The following is a 23,086-nucleotide window of genomic DNA, read 5'->3' on the forward strand; positions in this document are numbered from 1 at the left end:
AAGAAGCATTTGAATTGCTCAGGTCAGTTTCAAACCATCATAATAGCACAAAGGAATTAAAATACAACAAAGGCCCATATCTCCTTAACGGAAACAACGTAAGTAGCCGTTTCCAAATAACTGAGCGTCATCATAGCAAATTCGCTCAAATCGGTTTCAAACCATCATCATAGAACAAATAAATCAAGGGTAAAAAATGAATCCAATCACAACTTTGAACACCACCGACCCATAAAAACCCAAAAACCACCACTAAAATGGGAATAGTCTCATCATTTCAACTCGTAATCAGAGCATCGCATCAAAATTATATAAGAATCAAACTATCTGAAGAGGTTCATATCTACGACAATAATCATAACCTGGAACCCACACGTTGTAAATCCGCGGCTGCCATAGATGACCCGAAAGTCTCCGACAACATAGCAACCGCAAAGAAAGTCAACCAAACACCACTAACAATGAGCAACAACATATATATGGACTAAGACATATGGCTGCAATACCATCATAGCCTAACGAATCTTTGAAAAATTAAGAACAAAAACAACTTAAAAGTTAAAAATCAAAGCTCACAGTAGCCATACGTTTTGGTTTCTTCTTCAATTCAACCCAACTGAGCTTGGATCCTTTCACAAATCTGATTAACCAAACCGAAGTCAGGGCTGGAGCGACACGGCGTTAACGCTCGACTTTTCAAATAGAACCCCAATGCAGGACCTTAACCATGTACAGCCATCGTAAAACACCACCAGACTACCACCGCCACATGGAACCCAGCAGCAGTAAGTGGGGAGAATGAAGATGTTGCACATTGAAAACGCAAAGAAGAAAAGTTGGAGGGGTTGCAATTTAGTGGGTGGGTGATGAAGATGGAAGGAAAAAAATAAATAGTGGTGGTCTCCTGGTCTCTCTTACATTTTCTAGATAGAAGACACTCCAGGAAACAGGTGTAAACTATACATAACACGTGGAGTTGACACAGATGAATAGATATTGTACAACATTCTAATGCAACTCTATAGGCACGATTTCAAAGAAAAGTTATATTGTGTGTGTACAACACCAACAACATAAGGTACAAAGACCAATGCAACAAAAGGTTGCAAATTAATATATATAGTAATAAATTATTTGTATAAATTTAGTATGTTTAAAGTATAAAGTGTGTTTTTGATGGTAAAAGAGTAATAAATATACTATAATAATTAACTATGTAATTTAAAATCTAAAATAATTATTTATTTTCGTTTGTAATATTTACATTTTATAATTTATAAATTATTTTTATATTTAATAATATTACATATATATAAATCTACTAGCTTTTGTACCCGTGTATTACACGGGATTTTCAAACAATAAAAATTAATAAAGTTTGTTATTTAAAATAAATACACAAAACTAAAGATGAAAAAGAAACGCATTGTTTAATAAATACACAAAATTAAAGATGAAAAAGAAACGGAATGTATATTACAAACAATAATAAGTCTAAAGTTTTAAATTTACAAATATGAGAAAATCTCTTGATATATAAGTGTAGTTTTATCACAAGTATCAGTCTATCATTCAATATCAAAGTTAAGGCCATGTATGCTGGTTACTCTGGAGGAACAAACCAACCTTTGAAAGAGATTTTCTTAACTCTTGTTAATCGTCATAGCAAAACATATTAGATCATAATTAGCGGCCATTTACCACCCATATTGTTAAGCATCCACTAATTTCATATTTTAGTTAACGTTGTTATATTTATAATTAAATATTGATTGATTAATAGAAAAAAGGAAATTATAGTGTAAAGTTTTTAAAATAAAAATACTATATAATAAATTCCAATAATATTAAACTTATAGCGTGTTATTGTTAAAGACACGATGGTTAAGCTCCTTTAGGCATCTAATAATGACATTAATAATAATAATTGGTTTTGATTAATAACAAATTAAATATGTTTATCATCTCATATTTATTAAGATTCAAATTTCAAAAAGACATTATATATCAAAAATAAATTATATGGTTATAATTAATGCAATCTTGACTTTATTTAAACGTCTTATGACAAATTCATTCTACCAAATAGTAATTAGTATTACCATGATAAAATCTAGATCTTTGTTCAAACAATCACATAATTTAAGCAATTTACAAAAATAAAAAAAATGTCATTTAGCATTTTCAAAATTACTGCTACTATCTAATCCTAATTGTATGTACCACTAATATTTTAACAGTCTCATAATAATATATACGGCTAACGTTTTAAAATAAATTTGGTAAAAAATAAATGATAAAATTTGAAATTTTTGAAAATCAAATGGCCTGATATTAGTATTATATTCTGGAAAGTTATTTTAATATATTTATAACGTGTTTATTGAATAATGTTTGATAAGAAATGTTTGAAATTTGAAAATCTAATGACGTTATATACTTATGAAAATTGTTTCATTATTATCTTGAGAATAGATAATAGAGTTGGAACACTACTCTAGCACCCATGAAAGAATAAATATGCTACATTTTGTAAATAACTTATTGTCCACCATTTTATTTTACACATATATAATTTGGAGGATAATAAATGTAGGAAACAAACCCAAAATAATAATCATTAATTGGATATATTAATAGTATATTTTTATATATGGAAAATCGTATTAGTTTTAAACATCCACAATAATTTTAGAGTTTCGTATATATATGACCTTTAGAAATATATTTTATCAAATCTTTCACATTAATTTAATTTAATAATATAATTTGACTATTAAACAACACTTTTTGAATTTTATAAATTGAGACTCATATAAATAATAATAGTATATTAAGGGTGGGTTAAACTTAGCACATTTATACCCCGTTATTTTAAAATGAGTTGGTCATGTAATAGAACCCTTTTTTCATAATATGAGATGTAGCACTTTAGAATTAATTAGTATTTACAACCGCAATATTTAGAACTATATAAACAATTAACTAAGTTTTAACAAAATTTCATACAAAAACAAAAAAATATCAAACATAACACAATATTACGTCTCAATAATCTGAGAGCATAACAAAATGCATATGTTAAAATTAAAAAGAGGCTAAAATCGAAACATATATGTGACTTGGAAGATTATCAATGTTTGTCATAATCCCTAAACACATAAAGATCATTCAGGCTATATTAATAAACATGCCAAAGCAGCATATCCGGTCACACTGACTGATTGTTAACTTCTCATATACTAACTCCTACCTGTAAATCCGCCACTCCTGCAACTGTATGGTGGGCACCACCGTACCTAAGCCTTAAATCCACTCCTAGATATATGGTTGCATATATATAGAAACTATATCGTTTTGGGTGGAGTTTGAAATTTTAAAATATAGTCGTTGGGTTGGGTGGTGGTGGTGGTGGTGTGGTGGGGGGGGGGGGATAAAATATTAAATTAAATTTTAAAACTTAATTAGTAAAAGTAATAAATTATTTGTATAAATTTAGTATGTTTAAAGTACAAAGTGTGTGTTTGATGGTAAAAGAGTAATAAATATACTATAATAATTAACTATTTAATTTAAAATATAAAATAATTATTTATTTTCGTTTATAATATTTACTTTTTATAATTTATAAAGTATTTTTATATTTAATAATATTACATATATATATAAATCTATATAATATCTGCATATTTAAAACAAAGTCATATAATACAGTTTCTTTTTTTATTTAAATAAAATTCAACCATGCCCCCACTCCATATTCCCACCCAGCTGACACTTTTCTGCAAAGAACTCGTTCTTTCAAATTCGTGTGGAAGAATTTGTAACTCAAGAATCTAACACTCTAATGGATTTGTGGACTCAAGAATGCCAAGTAGGCATGAAGAATGACCTCAAATCTTCTATTGGAGATGGTCTAAGTTTATACAAGGGCCCATATTTTTAGTCGCACAGGGTCTATGAATATCCTTCCATTCTTAGGGATGGCGCTGGATACATATTTTTGCTTATTTGTCCTTTTATCAAACATTTTTGAAGTAGCAACAATTACTAAGAATACGAGTATTGGTTGTCAAAATGAACATACGAATGTTGTAGCTCATGTGAGTTCACTTTTATCAAGAAAGTACGCATAAGTCCTTTATTAGTGCATAATGGATCAATGCTCTTTTAAACATAATAACATTTTTAATGTTTAGTTCACGTTAATGATTGAACTTTTCTTTTGATAAGTTTTCTACTGGGAATTATGTAGCTAAAATTCACTATTAAAACTAATAGTTATGATAACTTTCATTGCTTAGGGAATAATCTAATTCTTTCTTAAAGTGTGATTCGTCATGGACAGGGCTGTAACTGAACCGGACGAGAGTTTGTTTGTGTTCGTCTGCTAAGCTTTTATCATGAAAACAGACGGTTCATGAACACACTACCCAACGAAACCTGTGTTCGTTCATTAATATTCTAAACATAAACTAATGAGTATACGAACAAACGAACACTAATGGACAAACAAACACATGGACGTTAAGGGACAATATGACACTAACAGAGACTAATGGACATTAATGGAAAAACAAAAATAAATGACTATAACACACAAACAAAGAGAAATAACATTAATGGACAATCAAACATCAATGATTACATATTAATTAAAGATTAATAATCATGATTTCACAAAAATTCACCCACAAATCCGGGCGGACATAAAAGAACCTAACTAAACGCATGTAAACAGACGAATTCAGATGGACGAAAACAAAGACATTATCAAACGTTCACGAACACTGTTGAAAAAATGCAACCTTTGTTCGTGTTCGCTCGTTAAGCTTACCGAACGAAGTTTTTTGTTCATGCCCGGTTCATTTATTAAATGGATGAGCATAAACGAACTTTTCGCCGAACGTCCAATTTGTTTATAACCCTAATCATGGACTTCATTTTAACTGCTGCAAAAAATGTACAATTTTTATCACATAAACACTTAATTTATTTCCATTTCATACATTCTAAGCATCATTTTTTTAATTAACTCTGTATTCTTACACATATAAACACCAACCGAGCTACATCTGGATAACGGGTAAGGAGCAACAGGCTGCGCCGCTATCCCCTTTTGAATCGCAAAAAAAAACCCATCAATTGGAAGTTCCCATGATAATCAATCTTTATAATAGATTGCTCCGTGGCATACTTGCCGGTAAACATATTGAGAAAATGAGATCCCAAATTAACGAATAATAGTTTGTGAGGAGGAAGAAACTAGGGCAATGATGTGGATGTCATGCTCTAATAAAAAAACAAGGATTTCAATACCTTAAATACCTATAACTAGTATGGGTAAGGAAGGACGTCTCCTCAGGAAATAAAAGGAAAGTGCAAGTAAAACGCATAACTTATTAATTATTATATTAAGCAAACAAACGATGTCAAGCAATTTTAAGAGATGATTTAAAGCAACACAGTTATTTGTAAATTTGTAAACAGTTACGAGACAAACGCGGTTCACTCCATGTTCATGTAATGCGATCATGACTAATCATATATTTTGTTAAATTAATTGTGCAGTAATTACTAGACCTGGTAGTTTGGTTGTGATGACAAACGAAAACCTATCCGAATTGTTGACACAATTGAACACGATCTATCCAATTACCATTTTTATATTATGAAAACCAATTATACTGCATTGACTAACGATTATTGGATCAATGACACAAGAACCTAGTCCTAAATTTTGATGAACACAACCGAATAGTTGATGCAAGATTCGATAAAAAAAACACAAACTATTTAAATAATTAATTAATAAAGCAAACAAGATTAAATAATATATTCAACCAAGTCTTAATCAATAAAGCACATAGAATCTGATCAAAGTCAGTTTACAAAAAACTCTAGCCTAAAGTGATCACAATGGTGTTTAGCCTGACATCGACATCACGAATAATTCGATTATTTGTTGAAAGGATGGAAGCATGGACTGATTAGACGAACCGAGGGCTCCAGGATGATGCAAAATCGTCCTGGGGTTCTTCAAAAGCTGCTAGAATCAAAGATATGTCGAATGGGGGCTGGAAACTGATTTTATGAAGTTAGATTTAATTTTCTCGTTTTTAGGTCACTTTGCGTAGCGCGAAGCTCTTCAACATCGGTCCTTCGCGTAGTGCAGAGAACAAAATAGTCGGGCTACACTTTGGACTGCTTCGCGTTACGCAAAACATCAGGACTTCGTCCCTTCGCGTAGCGCAAATGGCTTCCTCAGCACGGATTTTTGCCATTTCTTAAATTCTGCATTGGGAGGCGTGCTAACCAATTCCGCTCTTCTAGGTCATCATTCCAAGCTCATATATCACCTCAATAAGCATCCTTAGTGTCCAATGACCTGAAACACGTAAACACGCTTGAAGTATCAATGTTCACTCATTAATTAAACTAAAATGAAACAAAATACAATAATATACATGAAATATACCCAACCATCAGGCATGATGATGGTGGCTCGCAACCCTGTCTAGGGTTTATACAAAGTGACGACGGATGTAGTAATTACCTGGGTTGGTATACGTGACGAGGAAGAAGAAAGAGGTCCGAAACACTAAGGCTCTTATACCATATACGACGGAACAAAATGGACTTAGATTATTATTTAACATGGTTTTTTTTTTGCAATATATTACAATAATACCATAACTAACCTAGTAAACTAATGAATTCTTATTTGAGTATGCATTCCGATAAATAGTAAGCCACATAAAACAATTGCACTCAACTAACAAGACAATATCATATAATCACAAGTTTTGTAATGTAACCTCACGATCCTTGTGACAACACATAAATATTGGTTTTGATATGTCAAGCCACCATATAGCTCCATGAGATTGGCTCACCAAAGTATCGATACAAATCAAGCTTACACATGCTCGAGCCCAAGCCCGAGCCTATATTGAAGCCCACTTAATAAATGAGCTTGACCCGAGGCTTCACTAATAAGCTCAATTAAGGACCCCTCTTGCCCTACCTCATAGCCGCCTTGGATTGCACATCTTGTGCAAGAGGGTACCTAGCCGTGACCACGTAACGTGAAACAAATGAGTGACACATTGGTCGTTGGTTCAATCATTGTTGATTTAGATAAGAAGATATGTTACATGAGAGAGATGATATAAGTCTGAATATTTACAAGAGGTTTAAAGGGGATACACTTGATTGAACAAAAATACCCTTGGGTGCCATTCACGTGATTGACATTCAATGGATATTTTGTATGTGTTGGCCAAAAAGACTTAAATTGATGACATTTTGAAAACTTAGGCTATGCTATGACTAAAAATGAGAATTGGCACTCAAGTAGACGTGTTAGAAAAAACACAGTAAGACATGCAAAACAATTGCAATCAACTAATAAGACAATATAACTCAAACAAATCACATACAATTTCCATAATATAACCTTACTACTACGCATAAACAAGGGTTTTCAACGTGTAATAGGCCGATTGTCAACTAGCTACTTAAGATTGACACACTATAGTATCGATACAAATCAAGCTTAAACGTAATCTAAGCAGTTAATGCGGAAAAATATTGGATATCGGTCAAAGACCGATACATGAGATATCGTTTTCCACAGTGATATATCGGTTATATATATATATATATGTAACACATTAAAACATTCGTAATATTAATACTTAATAGTAACATTAAAACTTCAAAAGTGAATATACACGTATCAATACTGAATACTAATTAATATTCTTAGAAAATAATACACGTAACACAATGTTTTAGATTAAAAGGTGTGGTGACTAGGCTTATTGTGCACGAAAATCATACATACACCATATTTAGGATTTTAGGTGAGCTGGGTTGGATCTTCAGATTTAAGATTTTAGGGGTTAATAACTTAATATAATATATATGGGCTTTAAAAACACTCATAACAGGCCCAACCGATATATCGGTGATATGGCCGATACACACAAAGTAAAATATCGCCGATATATTGGTACTTATCGGCGATAATATCGGCTCCGATATTAAAACCGATATTTTGGACCGATACGATGCTGGGGGGCCGAGAACCGATATATCGGTGATATAGCACCGATATATCACCGATATTGATAGTTTAGAACGTACTTGAGCTCGAGCCTATAGCCCATGTTGTAGCTCATCTAATAAACGAGCTCGAGCCCAAGCTTCACTAATCAAGCTCAATTAGGACTGGAGCTTATGATTACATATTTACATAACACTATCATTATATATAGTATCATGTTAAAAGTAAGTAATTACTCATGAGTCGGATCTGAGCTTTAGACCCATAGCCTGTAATGAGCGTAACCCAAGCTCGAACCACATTGAACTAAACTATTAAACTAATTGAGCTCGAGCTTAAGCATAGTAATTTTGTTTTTTCAATAAACTTCTAAAAAGGAAAAAGGAAAAGCTGGTAACAACAACAATAAGGTGTTTTAGGACCTATATATACATATATCCCAACATCGTTGTCCATTGTTGTTCTTCATACGTTATTATTATTATTATTGTTCCCCTGAGAGAGATAGGATTTGGAATCCCAAATCTCAGATTCAGAAATCTCCTCCCTGGAACTGTAGCTTCTTGATTCTTCAATGGCTTCTGAAACATTCACCGACAAAACCGCTGTTTTCAGGAAGCTCAAAGCCAAATCGGAGAACAAGGTCAAGATTTTTTTTCATTAAATTATTGGAATTCGTCAGATCTGTTATGTGGGTTTTGTTTCAATTGATCTGATACGTGTTTATTATATATATTATTGTTAAATGATCCACCAGATGTGTTTCGATTGTAACGCCAAGAATCCCACTTGGGCGTCGGTGACCTACGGGATATTCCTCTGTATTGATTGCTCTGCCACGCATCGCAGCCTCGGTGTTCATATCAGCTTCGTAGGTATAATTATTTGTTGTTTTTAGGGCATATGAGATGATCTGATTTTAGGATCAACAATTAGGGCTGATGTAACTTAAAAGTTAGAATCTGCTTAAAAAGTACTAATTTGTTGTTCCCCTTTATTATATGTGAGGATCGTTTGGTCTCGTTAATTTGAATCTTATACTTTTATTAAGTTCAAGTGATGATGAACACCCTTTAAATGTGTTTGAATGCTAAGTTAGGGAAATGAATCCATGGATTTTACAGGGTTGTTGTAATGTGTTATGGGTTGTTTTCTTAGCACACCGGTAAGGATTTATGGGACCATAAAAGTCGTTGAAGTTTACTCTGTTGCGTCATCATTAAATTGATTATTATATCTCATTAGTCGTTGCTTTAGGGGAAGTCCTCTAAGTAGGCATTTATAGATGGTATTCTTTAGTCAATAAGAATAATTTCATACTTTACTGTTAGTACTCTCTCCATTTATGACTATTTGACTTTTACGTACTATTTTTAAAGTTGGATAATAATGTTGGTTTAATAAGCTATTAACTAAAAATCAAAGCTTTCAAGGGGTGTTTAAATTGTAAATCCGGATCGATGCTATCCTGTCATTCATTTGTGGCAGTTTACATTGTTAATCTGTAACCTTGTGAACTGGGAATTTTGGGACGTCTTCCCAATTAGTTTGGAACTTTTGTCACTTTCAAGTTTTATATAGCAACTTATAGTAACTGCTGTTTTGTATTGGTTTGATCGCCTATTGGAATTATTTTTTTACAAACTCTGCATGAGAAGATTTACATTTCCTTAGTTAAGGTAGTAGAGAACATCTAAGTGAGTGAGAAAGTACACCATACCAATAGTAACACTTCTCTTAATTGACTTTTATGCAACCCAAAATATGCCGATATGATGTTTTATGCGTCCACATCAAAACTCCCAACAAACGTTGTGATTTGATGATGGCAATGTAAAGGCAGGTCTTTTGACAATTTAGGTAGAACATATACTGTTATTTTGAAGTTGTTTTTATTTTATTGAACCATCAAGCTGCTAACCTTTCAGGTCAACCAATTTAGATTCATGGACACCAGATCAGCTAAAGATGATGAGCTTTGGTGGCAACAATCGTGCACAGGTCTTCTTCAAGCAACACGGATGGACCGATGGAGGAAAAATTGAGGCCAAATACACCTCAAGAGCTGCTGAGTTGTACAAACAGTTACTTTCAAAAGAAGTTGCCAAAAGTTCTGCAGAAGATGTTACCTTGCCATCATCTCCTGTTTCTTCCAAAACAGTTGAACCTTTTGATGGACCCTCTGATTTCAAAGCCATTGAACCCACAAAAGAGACCCCTGTAGCAAAGCCCGAGACAAATGGCTCTGTTTCAGTTAAAGCAGCTACATCGATCCGTACAGCTACTGTTAAAAAGCCCATTGGCGCAAAAAAGACTGGAAAGCCTGGTGGGCTTGGTGCAAGAAAGCTTAGCACTAAGGTACATACACATATCGTGTTAACTAGGCTTGTAAATGAACCAAACGACATGATGAGAGTGTTTGTATAACTTCAAACAGACAAACGATTGGAAACGAAAAACTTTAAGCGCTTATACAACTATGAATAACAAAGCTCAAATCTACTTACATTTGTGGTAATATTCTAATTCATTTCATGAATTATTAGAAACTCACTTATCAGATTTACATTTTACCTTATCCTTAGTTTATAGCCCTAAACTCATAATGGCGAGAAATAGATTATTTGAAATTCAATAATTTTCTATTGAATGGGACATTATTTTACATCGACAAACAACAAGTAAAGGAAGAAAGAAATTATTTAGCACCTTTTTCCAATACTTATTGAAAGTGCATTGCTGTGTCAGAAGAAGGATAGCTTTACTGATTCGGTATACTCTAAAGACGCCCTCGGTACAATATTGACGATCTAACGAACAGAGCATTGTTGTTCATGTTTGTTTGTTAAAAAACCGAACATGCTTTGTTCGTTTATGTTTGATACAGTGTAAACGAATGGTTCGGGGACATAACGAAGCTAAAACTAGTTAAAAGTAATGTGAAGAACAATGTGTTGGCCTAAAAAGTTATTAAAACTAGGCTAGAAGTTGTAATGACCAAAAATTTTAAATGAATATATTAGCGTACGTAAATGAACAAGCATAAACTGATGAACATAAATGAACAAACGTTTTAACGTTCATGAACATAAATGAACTAATGAGACATGTGTTCATGTCCATTCGTTTAACTGAATGAACAACATTGTTTCTTCATGTTCGTTTGTTTACCAGCCTAAATTGTCAAGAATCATAAGATTTTGTATTTATTTATATAATTTAGATTTGACTGTTTCAATGCAGACAAGTGAAAGCTTGTATGATCAGAAGCCTGAAGAACCAGTTGTACAAGTGTCCACCTCAGCAAGTAGCATGACATCATCAGCTCCAACACCTCATACATCTCGTTTTGAGTATGTGGATAGTTCTCAGCCTGTTGAGACGGGTCCTGGAGGTGTGAACACACTTAGTCATGTTGCGCCACCTAAGTCATCCAGTTTCTTTGCAGAGTATGGTATGGACAGTGGTTTCTCCAAAAAAAGTTCTTCAGCAAAAGTTCAGGTCAGCAATACCGTTAAAAGCCTTGTATGATGATTCTTAATTCTTAAAACATTACAATTTGTGTTGTATAGGTACAGGAAACTGATGAAGCAAGAAAGAAGTTTTCCAATGCTAAATCTATTTCATCGGCTCAATTTTTTGGAGACAATGAGAAAGCCGATCTTGATGGTCAGGCAAGACTTGATAAGTTTAAGGTACAGTATTACTTCAAATCTCACGTGAGGCATATTTTTATTTCTTTTTATAATATTGATATTGAACATTTTTTATGTGAATGGTTTTACACATGACTGAAACATTTGTGTCTTTATTTGTTTATTTGGTTTTATAGGGCTCAGCAGCTATCTTGAGTGCTGATCTATTTGGTCATGACTCAGATAATTCTAACCTTGATATCAGTGCCAGTGACCTCATCAACCGATTGTCTTTCCAGGTTTTATTATTATCGACTATTAAATGCACATTGGCATACAATTACCACTTTTCACAAATAACATTTCAAGAAAGAAATAATTTTACACCGTAAAAGGTCCAGTTGATAATGGGGCCCACTTTAGGCCTATACTTACCGATGGTTTCATGACCGATGGTTTCATGTATCTTTATCCTTTTAACAAAAAAAAATAATTAAGGAATTGCTTTTACTATTTACATTCTTATGCATTTATTTGATTTTTCTTTTTATCTGGTCTGACCCACTTGGGCGTCGGTGACCTACGGTCATGAAATTAGTAATAATAATCTAATTCAATTAAATACAAGAAAGAAGTTTAGTAATAATAATCTAGTTCAATTAAATACAAGTAAAAAAATAAAAGGTAATAAGTCTAGCCTCTGAAGAGTTTCATTTCTATAACTTTTTCGTCATATAATTTTATTTTAACTTTCAAAAAAAAAAGAAAACTATTTTTAAAGTATATTACAATCGTAATTCTTTTTTCTCATTAAAATATTGTCTTACGTTCTAATAGAATATTTTAATGAGAAAAAATAGTAGGATTGCAATATACTTAAAAATAAATTTACATTTTTTTTTTTTCGAAAGTTAAAATAAAAAATTACATAACAAAGCTTTAGAAGTAAAACTATTCAGAGGCTTGACATATTGCCTTTTATTTTTTTGTTTGTATTTAATTGAATTAGTTTATTATTACAGATATACTATACAATAAAAATTCTATTTGAGTTTTATGAATGTATCTTTATCCTTTTAACATAATAGAAAATTAAGGAATTGCTTTGACTATTTACAATCTTATGATTTATTTGATTTTTCTTAACTATTTTATATACTTCTAACAAAAGATATAATTGAATTATTAGTTAACAATATTTTTTGATCAAAAGATTGCTCAGCTTTATCAAGTTCTTACATGGTGTTATTTATTTCTCAATAGATTTTTCGTTTTAGTCACATGGTAAACAACAGCGTCGGCCCTAGGGTAGCGCAAGTCGGGCATTCAGCAGAAGCCTGTAATTTCGGGGGCCAAATTTATTATACATATATATATTTTAAAATTTCTTTTATAAAATATGTATGGATCTTAAGTATATTGGGCCAAAACTTTTTATTATCCGTAACGTTAATCGTCGTTTAAAAAATGTAGCTTATATATTTGGTTATTCGTTAGGGCCTTTGTATTTCGACTCAGCGCTGGCCCTGGGTTTTATAGTTCGTGTTGGAACAAGGTATAAATGACACTGAACCGTAATATTCGGTTTCAAAAGAAAAAACCAAAATTTTCGGTTAAATTATTTTGGATTGGGTTTGGTTAACCGTTTTTCTGCTCATTTCTAAGTTTAATGGTGGAGGCTGATTCAGAAATTTCACCTTTTAAATCTTATAATTTCAGGCACAACAGGATATGTCATCCCTAAAGAACATAGCAGGAGAAACAGGAAAGAAGCTGAGCTCCATAGCCTCGACCTTTATGAACGATTTTCAGGACAGAATCCTGTGAGAAAGGTGTGTTAATTACAGAAATACCCTTATAAAGAAAATCTTTTTATGTGTAAAGGGTACCTGTTTTTTCATATTTTGTAGTGGGAAATTCTCTTAATATCGTGATGTGTGAATCGCTTTTAAGGTTTAAGATTTAGGGAGGTACGAGGCGTTATGGATTCAGTTGGGGACATTTTAATTTTTATGCAGTTGGAAGGTGAGGTATATGTATAAGGTTAAATCTTTCAGAAACAGGCTCTGTATTACATTTTTAAGACTATATCATATTTTAGATTCTTGGTGCCATGTTTGCACACTTAAATTGTCTTTACAGTTTTTAATGCGATGCCAACATGGGAAGACTACGGTTTTCCCTGCAATTTTCACTGTTTTGGCGGGGCTTGCCCTGACTTTGTTTTTTTACAACTTGCAATGGTGTGTATGTGCTAGGAATGTTAATGGTGTGGTTTGGCCGATTTTAATAAATCGAACTGGCCTGGTTGGCTGAGTTGGACCGGCTAAAACGGTCGGATTTTGACAGTTTGGGTCTTTTTTTTTAACACTGTCTTAGCAATTAGCATTACATCTTTCAGAGTTTAGTAGTAAAGTGACGGGTCTAAAAGAAATAAACATTTTACCTTTTTAAGTATTAAACTTAATAAAACTTGTTGTACATAAAAAGCAATATATTTTCTCTTTTCGCAAAAAAGCCTCAAAATAATTTCAAATATTACGTCTTTAAAATTATAAATAAAAAAAACACGAAAAAACAATTCAACTAATTTTGTTATATTAAAGTCCGTACATTTATCTAGATGTGCATGTAATTGTTAAAAATATATAAAATAACAACTCATTTCACTTGGTTAAAAGAAGATTATATAAAAATTCTGTGCAAATAAGTTGATGTCACTTAGATCAAATTGTTTTTAATATTTTGTTTCCAAGTAATCAAGTACATGTTTTTGACATGCATTCAGAGTTCAGACAAGTGAAAGACTTTAATTTAACAAATTGGGTTGCGAGACACGCTTTTTTGAACGTTTAGGAATTTTAAACTATGTCGAAGAATCATTTTCGTGAACAATGAGGAAATCTGTTATTGTATTAACCCTAAAACAAACAAGAGCATATTTGAGTACTTAGTTGCATAGAACTGGACAAAAAATTGTACTTGGGTGAAAAGTTTAGTTCTCTATGAAACTCCTAAGTGCATAGAACATTTAGACAATAAAAGCCCTAGAAAATAGATCCAGGTCTTTTGGTTGGGCATCAGTTGCTTAGTTTGACCTCCAAGATCAAGAACATGCTTATTCAATTATATCTTCCTTGCTCATGTTATCTGATTATAAAAACTCTAAACACCCTCTACCTAAATCCTTTTACATTCTCCTTTGCTCAAATATAAGATGACAGCAGCCTTAAACATGCAATTTCAAAACCACCTAAACAGCCACCACCACCACCACAGAGACCACGATCTCCGCCACCACCGCCTCCACCCGACTTCAAACCAACAACGAAAATGTCTTGGACGTGATTTCGGTCCTCGATTGCCACATGAACCGTTCCAGAGAAAGGATGTGGTAATAGTGATGAATGCCACAAAGGAGTTTTCGGTGAAAACACTAGAATGGGTCCTTAAGAACATTGAGCTGGAAAGATGCTGCACCATTACTCTATTAGGTGTAAAACCATGGCTGACTTTTGTCTGTAAGTACATGTTTATTCAAACCTCTGGTAATAAAACAATGGTTAGGTGACTAATTTTCGTGATTGCAGTTTCTTGCAAAACCGAGACAGACATATGGTCGACAAAATATGAGGATTTACTAAAGATGCGAGACACCGATGAATGGAAGAATGATATACGGTTTCAAAAGAGTCGCGAACTAGTGAATCTATGCTTAAAATACAATATAACTTTACAACTATGTTTTTCTTGATTTGATAATTGTTAAAGCTAGAGACTTTAAAGTTAAAACATATAATTTAATCAGGTGACACCACAGATAGAAAGTGGGCAAGGTTTCCCAAAACGGTTACTAATTCTAGAAAGAATCGCGAGCTCGTCTGCAACATGGGTCGTATTCGACAGGTAGATGAATTCTTCTTTAGCATTTTTTTTAATGAAAAACAACATAATAACCGCTAACGGTGGAGAATATGTGACTTGCAGGCATCACAACAAGAAACTCATAGACTATGTTGCTAAAAAGGTTCCTTGCAACATTCTTGTGATGAAGAATAATGGGGAGGTTGAGATGGTCAAAGGCCGGTCAACAACTTACGAAAGTAACGATGAAAGCCCGGTAACATTCACAACTTCCAACATACCCACACCCAAGTTGATGCTTTCTGAGGAGTACAAAAAGAAGCTCAAAATCACAAGCCCCTAAACGACGTGCAATATTAGTATTACGATCTTATACAAATCTACAATAAGGGTCGTTTATGTCCCATTCGGTTAACAGGTTTCACAAAAGCAGGGTAATAGACAAGGGAGGAGAAGGTGTCAGACATCAATAAAAGTTTCTTAAGCTGTGACATATTGCGAGTATCGTTGTATAGATATAATAAGTAGGGTTGTTATTTGTAAGTTGTAACAAGAAAAGGAAGCATCAATATTATTCAAATGAAATCAATTTCCATGAGTAGATTATTAAAAGCTGAATTACATACTTCCCATAAGATCATACAACAAATAAAACCTGAATAAAATGTCAAAACATTCGGAATCGAGATTCAAGACCACTCACATGTCTACTTTGCAGCAGGAATCAGCTCTTGCTTGTTCGCAGGCGATTTAGCAAACTGGTTCTGTAAAATCCATATAATAAACTGCAGTTAGTAATTTAGCAAAGAGCCTAATCAAATTAAACAAGAAATTAATATGAACCCTAATAATACAATCAAAAGGCACAAATCACTTGATCAAATTATGAACCGAAACGATTCGATTGAAAAAATAAATTAATTTTTAATCTCTAATTGATACAAAAATTAGTAATTCTTTAATCTCTAAAGAATTAAACAATAAATTAACAACAACCCTAATTAGGCAATCAATAGACACAAATCACTTGATCAAATTATTAACCGAAATGATTCGATTGAAAAAAAAAATTAATCTCTAATTGATGCAGAAATTAGGGATCTGGTATACCCATATTAGTTTAACCCTAATTTGGGCCAATCCAATACGTTTGATCGGTTAATCGTAGAATAATAATATTATTGGATCTATCTATATACATGGATCAATATGTGAATGAAAAACTAGGGTTTGTGAAAACGGGGTGAAAGATAATTACTTGTTTACGGAAGATGGAATCGACGGTGAGAACGGCAATGGCGACACCGCCGAGAACCACCGCCGGACCGGTGAGCAAACTCCATCTTCTGTATATCATCTCTCTCAGTTTCTTCTGTTTGTTTGTTTGTGAATGATCAAAGAGACGATGACCCCAATGAATAACCAAATATATATATTTTTTAATTCTTTTCTATTTTATTCTTTGAGATGGTAAATTATTAGTAAATTTACATTACCGAATAAAAAACGGTGACGAGAAGCTCCCTTCGGCCCTCGGTTTTCAATTAAGTTGCGTCCGCGATGACTATTAACTAACTACGTTCGCCTAGAGATGACAAATGCTAATTAACCGGTTTTAAAAATATTAGTTTGTAACTATAACAAGCTACTGGTCAAAACCGTTTATTGTCAATAACCGGTTATGGTTCCTAACTAGTTTTTTTAGTGCAAGACACTAATCTTTATAACCGGTTAGGTTCGGTTTAAAAATTAGTTAATCTTATAAACATATCAAAATTAACTTTATTAGACTACCCGTAATACAAACACATATTGGTGCACATACTAAGATGGAGGGCGCATACATGGAGTGCAACACTGGGTGTATGTGCATTTAGAGGAGATGCATGTCATGACAAACGTCTAAATACACGGTTAGATGGGTCCCATTCAAATTAATATTTCTTTTCTTTTTAAATGTTACCATTTAATACAAAAATAGTATTCAATAAGTTTTATAAATAACTTAAACAAATAAACAAATAAATTTTAATTAATTATATTTCATTAATAAATAAATAATTTAGTTCAAACGACTAGTTTATTTGTTTATTTAATTTTGTCAAGTTATTAACGTCTTTATTCTAATTTTTAAGTTTAGGCTGATGTTGTTTTAATTAGATTTTATGCAATTTTAGGTTTATTTTTTAAATATAATTGATATTAATTATTATATAAATTAGTTCTCAAATAATAAATAGTAACGGTGATGTAAAAATAATAAGGTGCGTGTAGAAAGAATGAATATGATAGCATTGAGAGTAAAATGTGCATGTGAGAAGAATAAATGAAAAGATGATAGGACATGCTAACTAGGCTAGGCTTGTATGTTGGAAGTGTGTATGTTAATGGTACATATGTTGAAATCAACTAGTTTCGGTTAATGATACATGTGTGGGCCTCTTATTTTTCTGTTCACTTCTAGTTCTTTCCAAATTCCATAGACCTGAATCTTGGAGATGGGCTGTTATCTAGGTTAGGTCTGGTCCAAAAGTTGGCGGGATGATAATCGGATTGGCTGATGTCCGAGTTTGGTGATCATTAATCTGGGTAAGGGCATTGAGATTAGCAAGAGCAAGTATTGGGCTGATACACTTGTTTTGCTCTCTCTATGAGCATTCTCAGACCAATCCCTACCATATATCCATATATATCATATAATTACATTAAAAATCACTGTATTTTTTCTCTCCTGTTTAATTAAATAATACTTTTTATACCTTTATCATTATCTTTTCTCCCTCTTTCACTCACAACCACTTTTATAAAATATTAAAATATTATACGGTATGAACAGTGAAACCCCAAATTTAACTTTCTCATATAACATTTTCTTTCTCCTCTACTCACAAAAACTCATAACCATACCATATAATTACAAACCCCCCTCACACAAATATAGGAAATATGATGAGAATGCTTTAAATGACCGGTTCCACAAGGTTGTAGAAGAATAAGTGCTTATCATTACTCCTTTTTTTATCTTTCTTTTTATAAGCTTGTAAAACACTTTTCCTTTTATAAAAGACGAATTGGATTTTAATAATCCTAACTAAATGCAGTTGGCCGATAATAATTCAAACTTTGAAAATAATTGTCACTAGTCCCAACTTTCACACTATTTGTTTTCATTGAACATCCGTTAAAAAAAACTTAACGACGTTAAGTTTTTTTCCAAATTTTTGAACCGATATTCTCTAAATAGCTCTTTAGCCACTTCACCATCAAACGCCTCAAACCCTACCTCTCCACTCCTCCGCCACATATCCTCCGCAAAGCTCCGGTGCGCATAATACGCCTCCGCCTCCACCACCACTTCACCGTCGCCGGAATCACAAATTTCAGGCCGAACAGTAACCGGAAGCCTCTCGTAATGTCCTTGGGTTACACCTTCAAGCACATCAAGCCGTTGGATTCCGGCGTCGGAGACGGCGTACAGCTCGCCGCGGACGCGGTGGCGAGCGGCGCCGTGGAGGTTGAGGAGGAACGGCACGCCGTACGGACCGCGGGCGAGTGGCAGAAGGAGGTCCGTGATGTAATTGCCTATGAATACGGCGTCGTTTTTGGAGATTAGGTCTTGCATTAGTTTGTGATTAGCGAATCCGTGTTTCAGAGTGCCGTAGGAGAATATTAGCGTTTGGTTTGGTGCGTCCACGAGGCAGCAGGATATTGTCATAACTTCCGGTGAGTTTATTAAATCTCCGATTGGCTAATCACGTAACGTAAACAGCTTTTCTACTTATTTATTGGTTAAGTAGCAGTAACTTTTGACTGATTAAAAATGAATGGTTGTAACTTGCCGTAATATTAAAAAATGAGCCGAAGAGGTAGGTCCCAGCAAAGCCATGTTGGACCCGCAAGACTCACCTTGAAGAGGGACGTTTGCGCAAAGACCAACTGGATCCGCAGGACCCACCATGCTCAGAGAGATGAAGACCTTACACGCAGTAAGCCAGTTGTTCCCGCAGGAAAGCCTCCCTTGGTAAAGTACCCTGCCTGTTCCCGCAACTGCAGATACAAGCCAAGAAGGAGGGCTACCCGCACTAACAGTAAGGCTACACGCATAAGGCACTAACTCTTATACTTCAGTAATGTCACCTGAAGAAGGAATGAGCAGGGCGGGAATATTCCCGCCCAAAAGAGCCAGTCCGTACGCTTCTAGAAGATCTTTTGTACTATACCTACCAAGGTATAGACAAATAGACAAGATCTGGCAAAAGCAACCCATGAACCAATCACAGGGTGACAGCTCACCGACAATAGTACGAGGAGCAGCACGCTCCAGTACAAAATGTCACTATCAGCCGCTGCCTACCCACCAACTCCCATCGTGGCACGAACATAGCCCGTAGTTGGTGGAAAAAGAATATTATACAGCTGGCCGTACCTGCTTGGAAACCTACCTTCGGCTATAAATACTCCAACACCTTGGAACGGTATCAGCATCTTATCTTCTCTCTAGCTATTTCTCTCAATATACACTTATATTCAGAGTAATCTAGTCTGATTCTCACGCCGGAGGGTGGTCACAAGGAGGAACCCCCCCTTCTCAGTGACGAGCTTACGGTGTCTGTTTTGCAGGTTGAGAAGAATAACCATCTTTGCCGGACCTAACCCTCGTGGGAAGCATCTACTTAAACCCCAGATTATCCTTAATCTGCCGGGGCCATTTAGTGTTTCTTCATTGGCGCCATCCGTGCATTAAGCTAGAACTAATTCTTTTTCTCAGTTTTTTCAAACTTCTGGAAAGATGGTTAAGGTTACTCCGACGCCAAGGCCACAAAGTGACCAAGAAACTCCGGTAACCACAACCCCAGCTACTGGGGGAAACACCGGTGAATACACGATTTTTACGAACACTACCCCGGTTACCCTAGCCGGGGCAAGTGCAGTAAACAATCCTCCCCTGGGATTCATTGATACCCAGTTGGAGAAACAACAGACGAGGCTTCCCCGCCAAACACTAGAACAAGTCAAAGCTTGGGCGGAAGCACGTCAGAAAGAATTCCAAGCCGAGTTGGATGAACGTTTACGTTCACTCCAACAGGCCAATGACGAATTCGGAAGCATTCGACAACAGCTCAACATGAGCAATGATTGCGAGTATGTGGATGATGAAGATTGGGAAGAATCTGACAGTGACGCAAACCCTCGTCATAAGGCGAAGGGGAAGCGTAAAGAAGACTTCCACTCGAAGAGAAATTTCGAGGAAACCTTCAAACCAAAGAACACGGGGGGAAACCCACGTGACTTTTCCAAAACTTTCAGACCAACTGTTACGAATGTGGGAACGTCCAAATTTGCAAGGGACATTGCAGAAGCAATTGCTCCAAAGAGTGCCAAACAGATGTCCAACATAGGCACTTACGATGGCATATCTGACCCAGACGATCACTTGAACAGATTTATAGTGGGGGCAACCGTCAGTAATTGGACGGAACCCACATGGTGCTACATGTTCCAGATGACGCTCGTCGGGGCAGCCAGAGCGTGGTTTGATCGTCTACTGGTCCACCACATCTATGATTGGGCAGACTTCCAGCACAAGTTCAGCCAACACTTCAGTCAACAAAGAAAATATACTGAAGAGCAGTGGACGATCCTCAACTGCGTCCGAGAGGAAGACGAATCTTTGCTAGATTTCATCACTCACTTCAACTCAAAGAAGCTAAGTCTAGGCACCATTAGCGAAGATCTTGTTCGCGCCGCTTTCATCCAGGGCGCTGAGTACCCAGAGCTCATCCGCACGTTGACGGGTAAAGATGGCATGCCATCCACGTGGGATGCCATCATGACGGCAACTAAACGCTTCGCCGAGACGGAGAAGCAACTGGGTAGAAATCTTCCTCAGAGCACAAACCTCTACACGCAGAGAACAAGAGAAAATAACGTCCGTACCGCCCGACAAAATAAGAAGAGGAAGCTTGGTATTTGGCAGTCAAGGATAAACTTCGACACCTCATCCAGCTCTCGCCCTCTCTTAGGCGGAAGGGACAACACGCACCCGTCGAACTGGAATCCCAGATGGACGCCACTCACCAAAAGCGTCACCGAGATAGTTGCCACCGAGAAACTCCCATGGCCAAAGGCTCCAATAATCCGACAGCGTCATAACGCTGATCAGAGCAAATCCTGTGACTTCCACGGGACCAAAGGCCACACCACGGAGGAGTGCACATCTTTGAAGGATATCGTCGAAACATTCGTCAAAGATGGGAAACTCACACACCTCGTGGCGTCAATCAAGAACGGTGGGAAGAATGACAATCGGTACAAAGGCAATGGACGAAAGCCCGTCGACATCAGCATTCACATGGTTCATGGCAACGTCAGAGGAAGAAAACGACGAACAACAGAGCCAAGTGCGTGGAAGGAAGCTGAAGTGCGCTTCCCGCGTGTGCCAGGAGGGCCCAACAAAGAAGGCCCCATAGTCATCAAAAGCCAGCTGGGGTACTACATTACCTCCCGCACTCTTGCAGATAACGGGGCTTCGTCAACGGTCATGTACAGGCAGTTCTTCGACAAGCTAAGACGAAGACAAAGAACGCCTAGAAACGGTTTACGCCTCGATGGAAGGGTTCGATGGCAACACAAACACCCCCTTCGGTATCCTATCTTTCCCCGTCACTCTCACGGACGGGAAGTACTCCCGCACAGAAGACGTGGACTTCGTCGTAATGAGGAAGCCACACCACACATACGACATTCTCTTCGGGAGAGATGGGATGGCAAGATTTAATGTCGTGGTGTCTTCGGTCCATGGCATGATGGGATGGCCAACAGCTTAGGGTGTCGCGATGATCACGGGTATTCCCCAGGTATGCATCGCATCTGTCTCATCTAAACCCAAACCAAAGATGGCTAAACCAACCATTACCGAGCCGGAAGAATGGGCCTTTAATGGCAAGCACCCTGACCTTACCATTGGCCCAACGATCACTAATCCCACGCGCACCTTACTCAAACGCTTATTGCAAAAAAATGCTATCTTTGCGTGGACACCAGCTGACATGACTGGTGTACCCCGAAGTAAGGCGGAGCATAAGCTCAAGTGTGACCCGGCTTTTACGCTGGTCATACAAAAGCGTCGCGTAATGGGTGCGGAACAGGCTAACGCGTGTAGAACCCAAGTCAAGGAACTCCTTGACGCAGGCATCGTACGCGTTAGTAAATATCAAACATGGGTTGCAAATCCCGTCATGGTACCAAAATCCAACAAACAATGGCGCATGTGCATAGATTTTAAAGACCTAAACAAAGCATGCCCCAAGGATTGTTACCCGTTACCCGAAATTGACCTTAAGGTAGATTCGTTAGCACCGTTTCGCCTTAAATGCTTCCTTGATGCGTATAAGGGATACCATCAAATCCACATGGCCGTTGACGATCAGGACAAACCGCATTTCGGACGCCCGATAGCACATTTTGTTACCAAATGATGCCATTCGGAGAATGCTGGGTCCACGTACCAACGCCT

General features: G+C 35.7%; 1 protein-coding gene, 1 long non-coding RNA gene and 1 pseudogene across 5 annotated transcripts; 2 read left to right on the forward strand and 1 right to left on the reverse strand.

Annotated features, from left to right (window-relative positions):
* The first annotated feature begins 8,634 nt into the window (after window positions 1-8,634).
* On the forward strand, window positions 8,635-13,836 carry LOC143621397 (putative ADP-ribosylation factor GTPase-activating protein AGD8). 4 transcript variants are annotated; one of them, XM_077092835.1, is made up of 8 exons: window positions 8,635-8,714; window positions 8,829-8,942; window positions 9,746-9,750; window positions 10,000-10,429; window positions 11,315-11,572; window positions 11,644-11,766; window positions 11,904-12,005; window positions 13,426-13,836. In XM_077092835.1, the coding sequence occupies exons 1-8, from the start codon at window positions 8,646-8,648 to the stop codon at window positions 13,531-13,533; spliced, it is 1,209 nt and encodes a 402-aa protein (XP_076948950.1). In that variant the 5' UTR covers window positions 8,635-8,645; the 3' UTR covers window positions 13,534-13,836. The 4 variants fall into 4 exon arrangements, with proteins under 4 accessions (XP_076948950.1, XP_076948949.1, XP_076948947.1 ...); XM_077092832.1 differs by lacking the exons at window positions 8,635-8,714; window positions 8,829-8,942; window positions 9,746-9,750 and having other exon boundaries at window positions 9,970-10,429; window positions 13,426-13,538; window positions 13,617-13,836; XM_077092833.1 differs by lacking the exons at window positions 8,635-8,714; window positions 8,829-8,942; window positions 9,746-9,750 and having other exon boundaries at window positions 9,970-10,429; window positions 13,426-13,538; window positions 13,660-13,836.
* A 1,085-nt stretch (window positions 13,837-14,921) lies between these two features.
* On the forward strand, window positions 14,922-15,946 carry LOC143621361 (uncharacterized). Its single transcript, XR_013151501.1, has 3 exons — window positions 14,922-15,227; window positions 15,297-15,612; window positions 15,694-15,946. It is a non-coding gene; the product is annotated as an uncharacterized LOC143621361 (long non-coding RNA).
* Window positions 15,947-18,751: 2,805 nt separating this feature from the next.
* LOC143621322 (putative gamma-glutamylcyclotransferase At3g02910 pseudogene) lies at window positions 18,752-19,370 on the reverse strand (annotated as a pseudogene).
* Window positions 19,371-23,086: the final 3,716 nt, after the last annotated feature.

This window comes from Bidens hawaiensis, unplaced genomic scaffold (genome assembly GCF_021521415.1).
Source record: "Bidens hawaiensis isolate Kalapana, Puna unplaced genomic scaffold, B.hawaiensis_p1.1 tig00002839_1, whole genome shotgun sequence".
Taxonomy (NCBI): domain Eukaryota; kingdom Viridiplantae; phylum Streptophyta; class Magnoliopsida; order Asterales; family Asteraceae; genus Bidens; species Bidens hawaiensis.